General features: G+C 54.6%; 1 protein-coding gene across 6 annotated transcripts in view; it reads left to right on the forward strand.

Annotated features, from left to right (window-relative positions):
- Nucleotides 1-16,049, forward strand: part of LOC105471953 (TNF receptor associated factor 2) — a 43,221-nt gene that overhangs the window by 19,863 nt on the left and 7,309 nt on the right. For all 6 annotated transcript variants that reach the window (XM_011724826.3, XM_071078646.1, XM_071078647.1 and 3 more), the window contains 3 exons: nucleotides 6,323-6,484; nucleotides 8,199-8,273; nucleotides 14,283-14,357. In XM_011724826.3, coding sequence (XP_011723128.2) covers nucleotides 6,323-6,484; nucleotides 8,199-8,273; nucleotides 14,283-14,357 — 312 coding nt within the window. The remainder of the gene's footprint in view (nucleotides 1-6,322; nucleotides 6,485-8,198; nucleotides 8,274-14,282; nucleotides 14,358-16,049) is intronic.

The following is a 16,049-nucleotide window of genomic DNA, read 5'->3' on the forward strand; positions in this document are numbered from 1 at the left end:
GACGGGCGGATCACGAGGTCAGGAGATCAAGACCATCCTGGCTAACACAGTGAAACCCCGTCTCTACTAAAAAAATACAAAAAACTAGCCGGGCGAGGTGGCGGGCGCCTGTAGTCCCAGCTACTCGGGAGGCTGAGGCAGGAGAATGGCGTGAACCCGGGAGGCGGAGCTTGCAGTGAGCCGAGATCCGGCCACTGCACTCCAGCCTGGGCAACAGAGCAAGACTCCGTCTCAAAAAAAAAAAAAAAAAAAAGAGGCGCAGCTTGGTCATTGCCCAGTGCTGTCTGCAAGGGAGATGGCTCCCAGGGGAGGTGGCCCAGGGTCAGGGTCTCCCTGGTAGGGTCAGAGTACTAGCTGGCTGCAGGGGGTAGGGGTGCTATGCTACCCCTTTGAGAGGACTGAGAGGTGCCTGGGGGACAGGTGGGATAATAGTTCCCAGCTCTGCACTGGACCCTGAGGCCTCTGGGGTCTCTGCCACTTCCAGGCTCATGGGATGCAACAGTGACAATTATGAGGGCCTCCGGCTGAGGGCCAGGGACTATAGCCAGCCCCTGGGCTGGGGTGCCACGCGGTCCTGCAGGCACGCAGGGTGGAAAGTCCCTGGCCTGCACCTTTGAGAGCTCTGGAAAGTCCCTGAGAGGAGCCGGGTTTGGTCATGTGGGAGGGGCGGGCACTGCTCTGGAATAGCTTGGCTGTGGCCTTTGATTTTATTGATAAAACCTCTCACTGGCTGTAAATGTCACACGTGGGGACGGAAATCAAACTCTTTCTCCGTGCAGTTGGGAGCCAGCTCTGCAGGCGTAGCCGTGCCTGAGTCGCCTCTCTCTGTGCTCAGGTTGTTCAGAGTGTGCTGCTAGTTGGGGCCTTATTGTGAACACAGTCCTGAGGCTAAGGCTGCTTTTCTTTCTTGATGGTCTGAACTTTGTTGGAAAAGGGGAAAATCCTGCTTAGCTTTTGAATATGTTTGTCCTTTGCAATGATGCCTTTCTAGGAACTGAATGATTTTATTTATTTATTTTTATTTTTAAGTTTTTTTTGAGGCAGGGTCTCGCTCTGTTGTCCAGGCTAGAGCGCAGTGGCACGATCTCGGCTCACTGCAACCTCCACCTCCCAGGTTCAAGCGATTCTTCTGCCTCAGCCTCCAGGTGCCTGCCACCACACCTGGCTCATTTTTTGTATTTCTTGTAGAGATGGGGTTTTGTACCATGTTGGCCAGGCTGGTCTTGAATTCCTGACCTCAAGTGATCCATCCGTCTTGGCCTCCCGAAGTGCTGAGATTACTGGCATGAGCCACTGCACCTGGCCAAATCGAGTGATTTTTGAAACTTTAGGTAAATGTTGATGGAGTGCTTGCCGAGCACTAAAAGCAGAGCTGAATTCCCCAGCAGCCCCGGAGCTACTCGTTCTGGCAGCTGGGTCCACCGTGGGGGTGCAGGGAGACCTTCCAGAGGGGACACAGACGGGCTGCACGAGCACGGAAAGGCCGGGAAAAGCCAAGTCTGCTCGGCCTCATGGACATTCTAGTGACATTCAGAGGGATGACGACTGTATTTGCATCAAATGTTTACTTTGAATTCTGGCTGAATAAATATTGATTTTTTTGAGCTGTGCCCGCTGTGAGTGGGGAGAAGACTGAGACAGATGGTGCTGGTGTAGATGTATCTGCTGCAGGACATCCCTGGTCCCACTGGGGATTTCAAGTTTTTTGTTTTTTGAGACGGAGTCTCGCTCTGTCGCCCAGGCTGGAGTGCAGTGGCCCAGTCTCAGCTCACTGCAAGCTCCGCCTCCCGGGTTCACGCCATTCTCCTGGCTCAGCCTCCCAAGTGGCTGGGACTACAGGCGCCTGCCACCACGCCCGGCTAATTTTTTTGTATTTTTAGTAGAGACGGGGTTTCACCGTGTTAGCCAGGATGGTCTCGATCTCCTGACCTTGTGATCTGCCCGCCTCAGCCTCCCAAAGTGCTGGAATTACAGGTGTGAGCCACCACGCCCGGCCAAGAAGTATTTTATTTTTGACATTTCAAGCATGCAGCGCATCTGAGCAGTGAGGCTGAAAATAGAGGCATGCCGCTGCCCCATAGGCCTGCACGCTGCCCCACAGCACCAGCCAGCCTTCGCCAGCCTTCTTTCAGCCCTTCAACCCTGACACATATTTTTTTCTTTTCTGGCTTATTTTAAAGCAAATGAAGATGTCATATCATTTCATCTATGAGCATTTTATTATTATTATTATTTTTAGAGATAGGGTCTTGCTCTGTTGCCCAAGCTAGCATGTAGTGATGGAATCCTAGCTCGCTGCAGCCTCGAACTCCTGGGCTCAAGTGATCCTCCCGCTTTGGCCTCCTAAAGTGCTGGGATTACAGGTGGGAACTCACTGTGCCCAGCCATTTTATTATGTTTTAAAAGACAGTCTTTTTTATTTTTACTTTTTATTTATTTATTTTTTTGAGATGGAGTCTTGCTCTGTTACCCAGGCTGGAGTGCAGTGGCTCAATCTTGGCTCACTGCAAGCTCTGCCTCCTGGGTTCACATCATTCTCCTGCCTCAGCCTCCCAAGTGGCTGGGACTACAGGCGCTCGCCACCACGCCCAGCTGATTTTTTGTATTTTTAGTAGAAATGGGGTTTCACTTTGTTAGCCAGGATGGTCTCGATCTCCTGACCTCGTGATCAGCCTGCCTCGGCCTCCTAAAGTGCTGGGATCACAGGCGTGAGCCACCGCGCCCGGCCTAAAGAACAGTCTTTTAATTAAATCTAAGAACACTGTGCATTCGTTTTTATGTTTCATAAGCCGTAATAGTTGTTTTCTAAGTCATAATAGTTGTTTTGTAACCCATAATAGTTGTTTCATAAGCCATAGTAGTTGCTGAGACTCCTCTTTGACTCAGCTTGATGATGGCTCATTACACACTAGTGCGGCCGAGGCTGGGTCCTGTCCCGTCAGTGGGTAGCAGAGTGCAAGGCGCTGTCGGGTTCAGGGAGTTGGTTCCTTTGGCGGGCTTAGCTTGGACCAGTGCTACGGGAGGTCTTGGAGGGCTGGGCCCGTGTACCCTGGGGCGCCTCTGAGGAGTAGTTGCAGCATCTGTGTGAAGGTTTGGGAGGAACACTCCCCAGGGAGGTTGAAGGGAAGCCAGCCCAAGTGCCTGTGCCGTCCAGAGCAGGGTCTCCCCTCTCCAGGGAGGTGTCATTAACGCTTTCCTGATTCACTTGGGGCTTCTGAGCTGTAGCCAGCTTTCCATGGAGCTGCTGACCCCCGCTTCCCACCCCACGAAGGGCCCTGCAGCCAGGTCTTCTGCTGTCCTGGCCTCTCGGGAACCTTCCTCTCAGCACGTTGTCCTCCTCTCTCCGGGCTGCGCCCATCGGTACAGAATGTGCTGTAGTCTCTCCTGCCTCAAAACTGAGGGTTGTGCTCAGTGAGCTAAGCCAGGCACAGGAAGATAAATACTGCATGAATTCACTGACAGAGTCCCCGGAGTGGTCAAATTCAGAGCCAGGGGATGGTGCTGGGGGCTGGAGGAGGGGAATGGGGAGTTAGGGTTTAACAGGGATAGGGTTTCAGGTTTCTACAACGGAAAGGGTTGTGGAGGTAGATGGTGGTGATGGTTTTGTAACATCAGTGAAACGTACTTAATACCACAGAACTGTGCACTTAAAAATGGTTAAGATGATGCATTTTATGTTTATCATGATTCAAGAAACTTAACAGATTTTCAACTCCATGTTCCTTTGACTTCCATTCCCTTTCTTTGTTCCCAGTCATAGCAGACTTCTCCCAAAAGACATGTTTAAATCTGACCGGGCACAGCGGTTCATGCCTGTAATCCCAGTACTTTGGGAGGCTTAGGTGGGCATATTGCTTGAGCTCAGGAGTTCAAGACCAGCCTGGGTAAGATGGCTCTACCGCTGGGCATGAGGGCTCACGCCTGTAATCCCAGCACTTTGGGAGGCTGTGGCAGGTGGATCACAAGGTCAGGAGATTGAGAACATCCTGGCTAACACAGTGAAACCCTGTCTCGACTAAAAATACAAAAAAATGGCCGGGCGCAGTGGCTCAAGCCTGTAATCCCAGCACTTTGGGATGCTAAGATGGGCGGATCACGAGGTCAGGAGATCGAGACCATTCTAGCTAGCATGGTGAAACCCCGTCTCTACTAAAAAAAATACAAAAAACTAGCCGGGCGAGGTGGCGGGCACCTGTAGTCCCAGCTACTTGGGCGGCTGAGGCCGGAGAACGGCATGGACCTGGGAGGCGGAGCTTGCAGTGAGCTGAGATCCGGCCACTGCACTTCAGCCTGGGCGACAGAGCAAGACTCCATCTCAAAAAAAACAAAAAAACAAAAAAACAAAAAAAAAAAACACAAGATGGCTCTACCAAAAATACAAAGAAATTTAGCTGGGTGTGGTGGTGTGTGCCTGTAGTCCCAGCTATGTGGGGGCTGTGGTCGAGGCTGCAGTGACCTATATTCTCACCCCTGCACTCCAGCCTAGTTGACCGTATCAGTCCATTTTTCATACTACTATGAAGAAATACCCGAGACTGGGTAGTTTATAAAGTAAAAAAGTTGAATGGACTTACAGTTCCACATGACTGGGGAGGCCTCACAATCATGGAGGAAGGCAAAGGAGGGGAAAGTCACGTCTCACATGGCAGCAGGCAAGAGAGCATGTGCAGGGGAACTGCCATGTATAAAACCGTCAGATCCCATGAGACTTACTCACTGTCATGAGAACTGTCATGAGAACAGCACGGGAAAAACCCGTCCCACGATTCAGTGACCTCCCACCGGGCCCCTCGCACAACACGGGGATTATGGGCGCTGCAGTTCAAGATGAGATTTGAGTGGGGACACAGCCACACCATATCAGTGACAAAGTGAGACCCTGTCTCAAAAAAACAAAACAAAACAAAAAGCCTTGTTTAGTTTTATTTCCACACCTCACCGGCCCCTTACGGAGGCAGGCGGCACCTCCTGTGGCTTGGGCCAGAGGCCTGAGAGTCCTTCTTGACTTCTCTGTGTCCCTGTAAGAGCACATTCACTCTGCCAGCAGGTCCACGTGGCTCCCCAGACACGTCCTGCATCTCGCCCTCTCTCCCCTTCCACTAGCACCTTTGTGGTGCCTGCCACCCCGTTCTTCCTCCTGTGACCACGCGGCTTCCCAACCTTAGAGTCTGTGAGAAGCGCGGCTGCCAGGCAGTCCTGGAAGAGTTCAGCCACATCCCGTCACCTTGCTGTCCCGACCCCTCACATCCGGGCAGAGCCCTCAAAACGGTCCAGGAAGCCCTGCCAGGGGCAGCAGTGGGCCAGAGAGGTGGCTGGGTTCTGCATCCTACATTCTAGATTCTTCCTGGCTTGGGTGTGGCGAGGAGCTGGCACGGCCTCCTTTCCCTCTGTGTCCTTTTCCCTTGCCACCCTGGCCATCTGTGGACGTCTACAGTCCTCTGCCTCGCCTGACGCTTAGCCTGCAGCACCGGCTCCTGCCTCCCTAGACCGCATCTTGTGGCACCTTCCCGGCCCTGCCTCCACTGCCTGCCTTCCCTGGTGTTCCGTCACCGGTGGTCACTCTGTCAGGTTGTCAGCTCCAGGAGGGCAGGGCCTCTGCCCAGCTCATGGGTGGCTCAGTGTGTGGGAATGCGTGGGCTCCTGAGTGACCTTCCTGTGTGTCACTGGCCCTCGCCTGTCTTCCTTGTAGCTTAGGCCCTTTCTAATGCATGTGCTGTGCAGCTAGCTCCTGGCACCTTGGCCTGGTGGGCTTGTGCCTCAGGCCTTTGCTGGCTTCCTGGTGCTGGAGGCAGAGGCCACCTGCCCTCATGCTATCTCCTGTGCGTGTTCCCTGTCCCTTCACACCTCCCGCCTACAGTGAGGATGGGGCTGGGACTGGCAAGACTCAGCCTGGACCGTGTTGTGCTTGGTCATCAGAGCAAGAGCGTGGCCTGCTTTCTCGGTTAGGAGCTGGTGTGTGTGGCAGGGACCCGCTGGTGCCGAGCAGGGATTGTGCACTTGGCTGTTTTAGGGGGCAGATAGGGGAGCCTGGCGGTGACGAGGCACCCACACAGAGACCCCCATGGCAGAGCATCCCCTCAGCTCAGGGTGGGGCGGAGAGAGTGGAGACGAGGACGCACCAATCTCCTCCTGCCGTCCCGCCTGTGGGAGCCCTGAGAGCTACCTGCAGAGGGCGGCCCCCAGGACAGGCAGGGAGGATGGCACCCAGGACCCGCATGCAGGCACCAAACCGGCATTATATCGCCTGGTGTCCTCGGGTGAAGCTGTGGCTGCCCGAATGTCCCACGCGAGTTCTACTGACACTTTCTCCTTTTGTTGCCAGAGCTGCCACGAAGGCCGCTGCCCGCTCATGCTGACCGAATGTCCTGCATGCAAAGGCCTGGTCCGCCTGGGTGAAAAGGAGCGCCACCTGGAGCACGAGTGCCCAGAGAGAAGCCTGAGCTGCCGGCATTGCCGGGCGCCCTGCTGCGGGGCAGACGGGAAGGTGCGTGCGGTGGAGCGGCAACCTGTGTGACTGCAGCCGTGCGGGGCTGAGCTGGGGAGCTACGTGCTGGCCACTGGGGCTGCGTTGGCCCCTTTGCACTCGTTCCCCGCCTCGGCCCTTTCCCTGGAGACATGCAGGTGGATGTTTCTTGGCAGAACTGGGAATGGGTGTAAAGTTAATGCCGAGGCCTTTCAAAAACATTTTTGTAAGCTGGGCGCGGTGGCTCATGCCTGTCATCCCAGTGCTTTGGGAGGCTGAGGCGGGTGGATCACAAGGTCAGGAGTTTGAGACCAGCCTGGCCAACATGGTGAAACCCTTTCTTTACGAAAAACACAAAAAATTAGCCAGACGTGGCCAGGCGCGGTGGCTCACGCCTGTGATCCCAGCACTTTCGGAGCCTGAGGCGGGCAGATCACGAGGTCAGGAGATCGAGATTATCCTAGCTAACACGGTGAAACCTCGTTTCTACTAAAAATACAAAAAAAATTAGCCAGGCATGGTGGTGGGCACTTGTAGTCCCAGCTACTCGGGAGGCTGAGGCTGCTGAGGCTGAAGAATGGTGTGAACCTGGGAGGCGGAGCTTGCAGTGAGCCAAGATTGCGCCACTGCACTCCAGCCTGGGTGACAGAGCGAGACTCTGTCACAAAAGAAAAAAAAAATTAGCCAGGCATGGTGGCGAGTGCCTGTAATCCCAGCTACTCGGGAGGCTGAGGCAGGAGAATTGCTTGAACCCAGGAGGCAGAGGTTGCAGTGAGCTGAGACTGCGCCACTGCACACTAACCTGGGCAACAGAGTGAGACTCCGTCTCAAAAAAAAAGAAAAAAAGTTACAAAAGAAAAGCATTTTTGTCTTAGAAAAGTCTAAATGCATCAGGTAGAGAGTGCAGCGGTGGGTATGTGTCCATCCTCGCCAGGCCTGGGCGTTGCCCCCGAGACAGTTGCTCAAGTGTGACTTCGTGTTTCCCCGAAGCGTTGGTGAGAACACACTTCTGCGGTGCACAGAGCTACAGTCGCTAGCGCCGTGTCTGAGCTGTAGCTGTGACTGTCCACACGGCCTGCAGCCTGTGTCTGCGTCCCTGTTGTCTGTCTTTGCCTTGGTGTATGTGGATCACGATCCACACAGGGTTCCTGCCTTTGGTGGAAATGTCTCCGGGTCTCTCCCTGCCTCTGGGGCCCACGGCATCTTTTTTCCTGGGCTCTTGTACTTCAGGAGCCCCACTTCGCTGACCCGTCCCCACTTCCGTGTAAACTGTCAGATGGACGGACGGGCCTGACCAGAACACATCTGGGGCGCCAGGCCCTCTGCAGCGGCACATCAGGGTCTATCTTGGAGATGTCCCGCACGCAGCCAGCCCAGTCCATCCGCCAGACCCTCCCGCCGGCCTCCCCTCCTGGCGGGAGCAGCGTTTCCCCATCTCCGTGGGGGCCTTTGTTTCACGTGGCTTCCGAATCTCCTCTGGTGGCTTGGGTCTCCCTCGCATTGCCCTGGAGCTGGCAGAACAAACAAAACATTAAGATCTCCAAGGCTCCTGGGTGGTGCTGGCAGGATCCTGCCCGGGAGGAGCTCCGTCCTGCGAGGCTCGAGGGTGACCACGTGCTCCTGCAGCCCCTCAGCGCTACCCAGCCCAAGCACTGTGTGCCACCCTCCACCCCCACTTGCCACCCATGCCTGGCTTTGGCGTCCAGCCTCATGCTCCTGATCGCTTCTTTTGAAGGCGCACCACGAGGTCTGCCCCAAGTTCCCCTTGACTTGTGATGGCTGCGGCAAGAAAAAGATCCCCCGGGAGAAGGTGAGTGTCCTTCATGTCCTCTGAGGACCGCGGGGCGGGGCCCATGTGTTGGCCGTGAGGGTCCCGTGGGGTGGGGGGTGGGGCAGGTTATGACCTTTGTGCCCAAAGGAACCGCAGTGCAAAGCCCCGTAACGTTGGGTCATGGATGCGTTCATGGTGGCGGCTGCTCTCCTGAGTGGACTGGGGGCCAGGTGGCTGAGTCCTGAGCCCTCGTCTTCATCCTCCAGTGTACACAGCTGCTTACTTTTGGGCAAGTCACTTCCCAGTTATCCTGAAAATGAAACATTAAAGTTCTCATAGCCCTCCATATGCTGCTTATGAGAAATGTTGGTACTGACTTTGATGCTGAGTGTTTGCAGCAAGCAGCCGGGGTGGAGACTGGGCGCCCTAGTCTGGTCTGCCGCCACAGCAGTGAAATGTTGGTGGCTCGCCTGGCAGAACCTCGTCCCTGGCATCCTTACTGTGTCAGGAAAATGGCTTCTCGCCCAGTTGAGAGTTAACTGCTGCAGATGACACCTTTAGGAAGGGAAGCTGGGAAATAATACACATGGAGGCGTTTTCCCAGACTGCCTCCCTTATTGGAGGTGAGGGTAGCTCATCCAGAGAGGCTGAAGCTCTGGAAGGGGAGGTGGCACCTGCTCCGTGTGTCAGAGGTCAGATGTGGAGGCCTCGCAGGTGGCAGTCCCCATCTGGGCAGCCACAGGAGGGGTCAGGCTGCCCCGGCCTGCCCACAAGCTCAGCCCGATAGGTGTGTGCCTGCCTTTCTGGTTTGCTTCTGTTTAAATACAGGTCATAGCCCAAGCCCTGAAACGGGTGGGGCTGGGGGACGGGACAGGGCTGTCTCCTCGCCTCTGTCCACTTGTCTGTGAAATGTCCCACACTGTGAGCTTGGCCAAGCGCTGTCTGAAAGCGTCTTTTCCCTTCGACTGGAGACTGAAGCTCATACTCGAAGCTTGATGGGGGGTTTGTCTCGTCGGAGCGCCATAGCGGCTGTGGCTGCTGCCATGCCCCCTTCAGAGGCCAGGACGCCCGCCTGGGGCCCGTGTCTGCAAGGCTGTGTCTCCTGCTGGTGGGGCCTGGAGGTGCTCCTGAGAGGTGCCCTCTGCGCATGCCCTGGTCTGCGTCAGCCCTTGTCTGTCCTGAGGGGGTTTACGGAGGAGTCAGGAGGTGATTCTTTCCTTGAGACTTTGTTTCCAGAGTGAAAGACGAAGACGGTCGCCCAGGCAGCGCAGCGGTGTCTGGTGGACTTTGTCCCCATCACTGTGAACACGTGGCTTTCTGTGCGCATGGTGCATTTTCATCCCGTCTTTTTTTTTTTTTTTTTTTTTTTGAGACAGAGTCTCGCTGTGTCACCCAGGCTGAAGTGCAGTGGCGAGATCTCGGCTCACTGCAAGCTCCGCCTCCCAGGTTCACACCATTCTCCTGCCTCAGCCTCCCGAGTAGTTTGGACTATAAATGCCCACCACCACGCCCAGCTAATTTTGTTTTTGTATTTTTAGTACAGATGGGGTTTCACCATGTTGGCCAGGATGGTCTCAATCTCCTGACCTCGTGATCCGCCCGCGTCAGCCTCCCAAAGTGCTGGGATTACAGGTGTGAACCACTGTGTCTGGCCCTTTTTTCTTCTTTTTTTTTTTTTTTGAGATAGAGTCTCGCTCTGTTGCCAGGCTGGAAGTGCAGTGGCGCAATCTCGGCTCACTGCAAGTGCTGCCTCCCGGGTTCAAGCAATTCTCTGCCTCCTGAGTATCTGGGATTACCAGCACCTGCCACTATGCCCAGCTAGTTTTTGTATTTTTAGTAGAGACAGGGTTTCACCACCTTGGCCAGGCTGGTCTTGAACTCCTGACCTCGTGATCCACCCACCTCGGCCTCCCAAACTGCTGGGATTACAGGTGTGAGCCACTGTGCCCGGCCTTTCTTATCTTTTTTTAATGTTGCAAATCTTGGTTTCTAACACTGGTAACATATTTGCTTTATGTTATATATAGAGTAGGTTTAAAATTAAAAATACCTGCTGAGCGTGGTAGCTCACGCCTGTAATCCCAGCACTTTGGGAGACTGAGGCGGGAGGATCACTTGAGGCCAGTTCGAGACCAGCCCGGCCAACATGGTGAAACTCCGTCTCTACTGAAAATACAAAAATTAGCTGGGCATTGTGTTGCACATCTCTAGTCCCAGCTCCTTGGGAGGCTGAGGTGCGAAAATTACTTGAACCCAGGAGGTGGAGGTTGCAGTGAACTGAGATCACACCACTGCACTCCAGCCTGGGTGACAGAGTGAAAGCCTGTCTAAAAAAAGAAGGCAAGGCCGGGTGTGGTAGCTCACGCCTGCAGTCCCAGCACTTTGGGAGGCCAAGGCTGGTGGATCACCTGAGGTCAGGAGATCAAAACCAGCCTGGCCAACATGGCAAAACCACTTCTCTATTAAAAATACAAAAATTAGCCAGGTGTGGTGGCACAGGCACTCCTGTAATCCCAGCTACTTGGGAAGCTGAGACAGGAGAATCACTTGAACCCGGGAGGCACAGGTTGCTATAAGCCAAGATCGCACCAGTGCACTCCAGCCTGGGCCACAGAGTGAGACTCCATCTCAAAAAAACAATAAACAAAAACCAGCAACGTGACTTCTGGTGATGAGGCCACCTGTTTCTTCACAGCTCTTTCTGTTCTCGGAAGTACATCTTACCAAGACGTAGGGTCCACATACCATGTTCTGAGGTCAACTGAAATACATTTTTTCTTTGAGTCTGTATTAGATGTGGTATGTAGTTCATTTGCTTCGGGCTCTTTTAAAATGTGAGGTTTTTAAAGATGTGCTTTTGTTCTTTGATGACGTGAACTATTGGCCTGCTGTCTATCAGTCGGAGCTGTGCAGAGGCACCAGAGCTGCCTCCCTTCAGGCTGTGCCTCGTCCTCCCAGCCCCTCCTCTCCATCTTTGCTGGTGTTGCTGGAGCCTCTCTTGGTGACCACGCTCCCAGGGCTTGGTTGGGTTCTTCACCGCTGCCTGGGACATGTGCAGGGCTGAGCCAAGCATGGGGCGGTGTGTGTTGGGACCTGGTCCTTTGAAGGCTGGCCTGTGGGGCTCGCTGGACAGAAGTGGGCCTGGGCCTCATGGCTGAACAGCCCAGAAGCCTCGGCGGTCACGGGCACCTTTTGTTTGATGAAGTGTTTGCCCCTTCATGATGACACCGGCAGGAACCACGGGCGGGCGGTGTTTAGCGTTTCCTGGGGGCCTGGGGGTTGTCCTCCTGCCCTCACAGGAACCCTAGGGCACCCTTTATCAGATGAGGAAATTGAGGCTTACAGAGGCCAGGCACCCAGCTGGCTTTCAGCTCCGTGGATGGCCCAGGTGGGCAGCCTGGGGGGACTTGTCTCTCCTCGTTTCCAGCAGCACCTTCTCTCACACCTCCCCTCCCTGGGCGCTCCCACCCCCATTCCCAGCGTGCTGCACACACGCCGGATTCCTGACCTCTTCTCCTTCAGCTTCCGGTGGTGGGAATTTCGGAGCCTGGACAGAGGAAAGAGAGCGCGTTAGAACTTGGGGCCCTGCTGCGGCTCAAGATGGGGGGTGTCCAGTGCCCGTTCTGTTGCATTCCTGCCTCCACTTCTTCCCGCAGCCCAGTGTTTCATCCGAAAATACTTCAGTGACAGCACAGGGATCCTTGCTTTATTTTAAGAGAAAATACCTTGTGGGTTCACACTGATGTTTGCATTTCAGATTCTTACCCAACTTCCATGTTGCTGTCTCCTTTCTACAGCAAGTCATGGTTCCTGTTGACATTGCTGTACATGAGAACAGTGTCAGTAGCACTGACTGTGATCCGTGGCGAATTATATGATGACGAAGTTCTCTTTCTAGTTCTCTTTGCTTTTAGAGTCTGTATTGAGTTGCTGTGTGATAAGTCATTCGAAGCAGCATCTCTGGGCAGGCAGCTGTCTCAGTATGCCAGGGAGGCACATTTGTTTCATTTTGCTTTTGAGTTTTAAAGATTGCTCTTAAAAAAGAAAAAAAGGCTGGGCGCGGTGACTCACGCCTGTTATCCCAGCACTTTGAGAGGCGGAGGTGAGTGGATCACCTGAGTTCAGGAGTTTGAGACCAGCCTGACCAAAATGCAGAAACCCCGTCTCTACTAAAAATACAAAATTAGTCGGGTTTGGTGGCACATGCCTGTAATCCCAGCTATTTGGGAGGCTGAGGCAGGAGAATCGCTTGAACCCCGGAGGCGGAGGTTGTGGTGAGCCGAGATCAAACCACTGCACTCCAGCCTGGGCAACAAGAGCGAGACTCTGTCCCCGCCCCCACCCCGGCTCCCCCCCAAAAAAAGGGCTGGGTGCAGCGGCTCACGCCTGTAATCCCAGCACTTTGGGAAACTGAGGTGGGAGAATCACCTGAGGTCAGGAGTTCGAGACCAGCCTGACCAACACTGTGAAACCCCATCTCTACTAAAAATACAAAAATTAACCAGGCGTGGTGGCGCGTGCCTGTAATCCCAGCTACTCGGGAGGCTGAGGCAGGAGAATCGCTTGAACTTGGCAGGCAGAGGTTGCAGTGAGCTGAAATCGTGCCATTATACTCCAGCCTGGGCAACAAGAGAGAAACTCTGTCTCAAAAAAAAAAGATTTTGTAATTTTGTAAAATGGTTACATGGCACCAAAGCGAAAACTGCAAAAAAAAAGTGCATTCTGAGACCTCACAGAGAAACGTGTCAGGCCCCCGTCCGCAGCGCTGTGCGGCAGTTCGGAAATTTGCATTTCCATAAGCATTGTGGGAGCACCGTTGCCGCTGTGACGTGTGAGAAGCACATCCAGCCCTCTGTGTCGCGGGTCCACGCCGTGGATCCAGCCAACCGTAGACTGGAAATGTTCAGGGAAAAATGCACTGAGTATGCGTGGATGTTTTTTATTGACACAGCGTTCACGTTGTATTGGTCGTGAGTCACCGAGAGCTGATTTAAGGTATAAGGGAGGGTGTGCTTAGGCTCTGTGCAAACACTCTGCCGTCTTCCATCAGGGACGAGCATCCTTGGGTTTCAGGGACCCTGAGACCAACCTCCTTTGGGTGGCAAGGGACAGCAGAGTCTCCGGGGCTTCTGACGGGCACTTCCCAAGCTGTGGTGTGACCGAGCACATCTGTACTTCTCTTGCTGTTTATGACTCCTGCCCACTTAATGGTGTTCCTGGTTTTTTGTTTGTTTTGGGGGGAATTGTGCAAGGTTCTTATGTTATTGTTTCTGGAAACTGATTCACAGTTAGGGCTGTTTCCCTCGTCCCGGGTATGTGGGAATCCTGTGCTGCGTCTGATGTTTGTGTGTTTGATTTTCTCACACCCAGGGCTGTGACACACCTGCCATGTCACCTGGGAAATGGAGGAGGGACTTGGGTTTCATGTTTTTCCTCGGGCTGTTTCCGCATCCTTTGACCCGTGTCAGACACCACAGTGTTGGGCTCTGTTTCTTCCCCGGTTCGACAGCTGTTCCCGCGTCCTTAGACCGGTGTCAGACACCACAGTGCTGGGCTCTGTTTCTTCCCCGGTTCGATGCTCGTGTCATATGTGAGTGTCTGTGTGCACTTGACCCCTTTCTGGATTTTACGTTTTGCTTCATGTTGTGTCTGTGTCATCCTGCACCACCGCGCACCAGGTGAGCAGTGGGTGTTTGACTCTGGGTTTTGAACCTAGGCCCTGGGACCTCAGCACTGCATGTCCTGTGGACTGTGATAGAAGGACAGGCGTGCCATGTGACACATAAGCTGGGGTCTCCACAGGTGTCCCGAAACGCTTGCCCATCTCAGTTACTAGCACAGTGTGCATGTTCGCACAGGTGTGTGCACGGGTGTGTGCACATGTTGCTTTGGAAATGGGCTGTTGGGTTTCATTCGGTGTGAGAGTGAAGAGGCCAGCGGGGCAGGTCATGTAACCCTCTGTGTAAATCACCGTGGTCTGTGTGGAAGTACTGAAATGCATCAGAACAGAGAAAGGTGAGTTGGCACTCTGATGCCATTCCCTTGTAGTTTCAGGACCACGTCAAGACTTGTGGCAAGTGTCGAATCCCTTGCAGATTCCACGCCATCGGCTGCCTCGAGACGGTGAGTCTGGGGGTCTGAGGTTGGGCGTGGTCTTCACTGCCTCCAGCCCAGCGCTTCCTGGGTTCCTTCCGGCTGCTCCTCAGCCTCCTCTGCAGCACTGCCTCCCACCCTGGCTGTCTGAGTGTCCCCAGCTTGGTCTCTGGGCTGGCAGCCCTGTCCACTCCCATCCTCCTGGTGGCGTTGTAGTGCCTGGCTTTGACTGCCACCTGTCTCTGAGGATGCTCAATGCATGTGCCCACCTGTCGCCTTGAGCCTCCCTGGGTGTTGAGTGCACATCTCAGATGTACCCGGCCAGCTCGCCACGACCACTTCTTGGCTGCCGTCTCCCTGCCCCCATCTCACACAGAAAAGGGCAGCATCTAACCCAGCGGCTCTCGCCAAGCCCTCCGCCACCAGCAGGCACTCGGGCCCCTCCTCTCGCCTCACACTTCATGTTCAGGCTGACAGAGATCTCGTCTGCCCTCAAATGGTTCCTGGACACCTGGACCCCTCATCCCCCCAGCCGTCACTGCCCTGTCCACGTCGTCCTCATCTCTCACTGGGACCCAGGCTCAGGCGCTTATGGGACCCCCGTTCTTTTCCGCTCTGGCCTGTTCACAATTGGAAATCAATCACAGCTTTTCCTCACGGCTTCTCATTCAGAGCGGCCTGTTCCTGTGATCTTTCCCTCCCTTCGGCTGTCTCCTCTGCCCTGCTTGCTGGCCTGAGCTTTCTTGGGCATGCCCACTTGTGCCCACCCCAGGCACTTGGACACTGGCACAATGGCCAGGCGCCTGGGTCTCTCTGGGTGGACCCCCCTGCTCCACCCCTGCAGACTCTGCCCCTCTGTCGCCAGCACCTCATGTCTCTCTCTTGTCCATCTTGTCCTGTACAACAGGAGCCCCTTGAGCTCAGGACCCTCGAGGAGTGCTGGGCCCAGAGGTGGCCCCCAGCTGAGGTGTGTGCCTAATGGATGGAGAGGGGCAGGCCGTGGGTGCAGACCCTCCCCTGGCCAGCTCGCTGGGCGGGCACCTTCCCTGCTTGGAGACAGGGATGCCTTGACGGTATTTGTAGTAGAGTCAGTTGCTGACTTGATTCTGTGTGGCCTTAGGTATTGTGTTTTCTTCCTAATAACAGTGAAGAGGACCATTTTCTTTGTCTGCGTTGGATAGTCTTCTCCTCTCCGTGTTCTTGTCTGTTTCCCGCTCCGACCTGGCATCTGCCATCTCCAGGGAGCCCGGGCTTCCCGTGCGGGAGGTTGTTTAGAGACCACCTGGGCCTCAGTGGTGCTCGCTGCCGCCACTGTGCTCCTTGTTTCTGGGCCTTTTGGTGTTGAGGAATGAGAGTGAACACAGCACGAGTCTGTGGCGACGCTCGCTTCCCGTTTGCACAAAGGGTCTCCCCATGCTGGCGCCCACCCCAGGCTCAGCCAGGACCTGCTTTTTCCATGCCGCACACGGCGTGGTCCCAGCGGCACCGGTCTCTGAGCAGATGCAGGGCGAGCTCTCGTCCAGCTGTTTGTCTTTTGAGTGCCCTTCTGCTCTCTGGGTGGCTGTGCCTCTAGCTGGGTGTACATGTAAGTCCATTTGTTTCTTTTACTGTGATTTTTTTAAGAGTGTCTGTCTTATTTATTTATTTATTATTATTATTATCATTTTTGAGGCTGAGTCTTGCTTTCTCGCCCAGGCTGGAGTGCAGTGGCATGATCTCAGT

The sequence above is a fragment of the Macaca nemestrina genome, chromosome 14, assembly GCF_043159975.1.
Source record: "Macaca nemestrina isolate mMacNem1 chromosome 14, mMacNem.hap1, whole genome shotgun sequence".
NCBI lineage: Eukaryota > Metazoa > Chordata > Mammalia > Primates > Cercopithecidae > Macaca > Macaca nemestrina.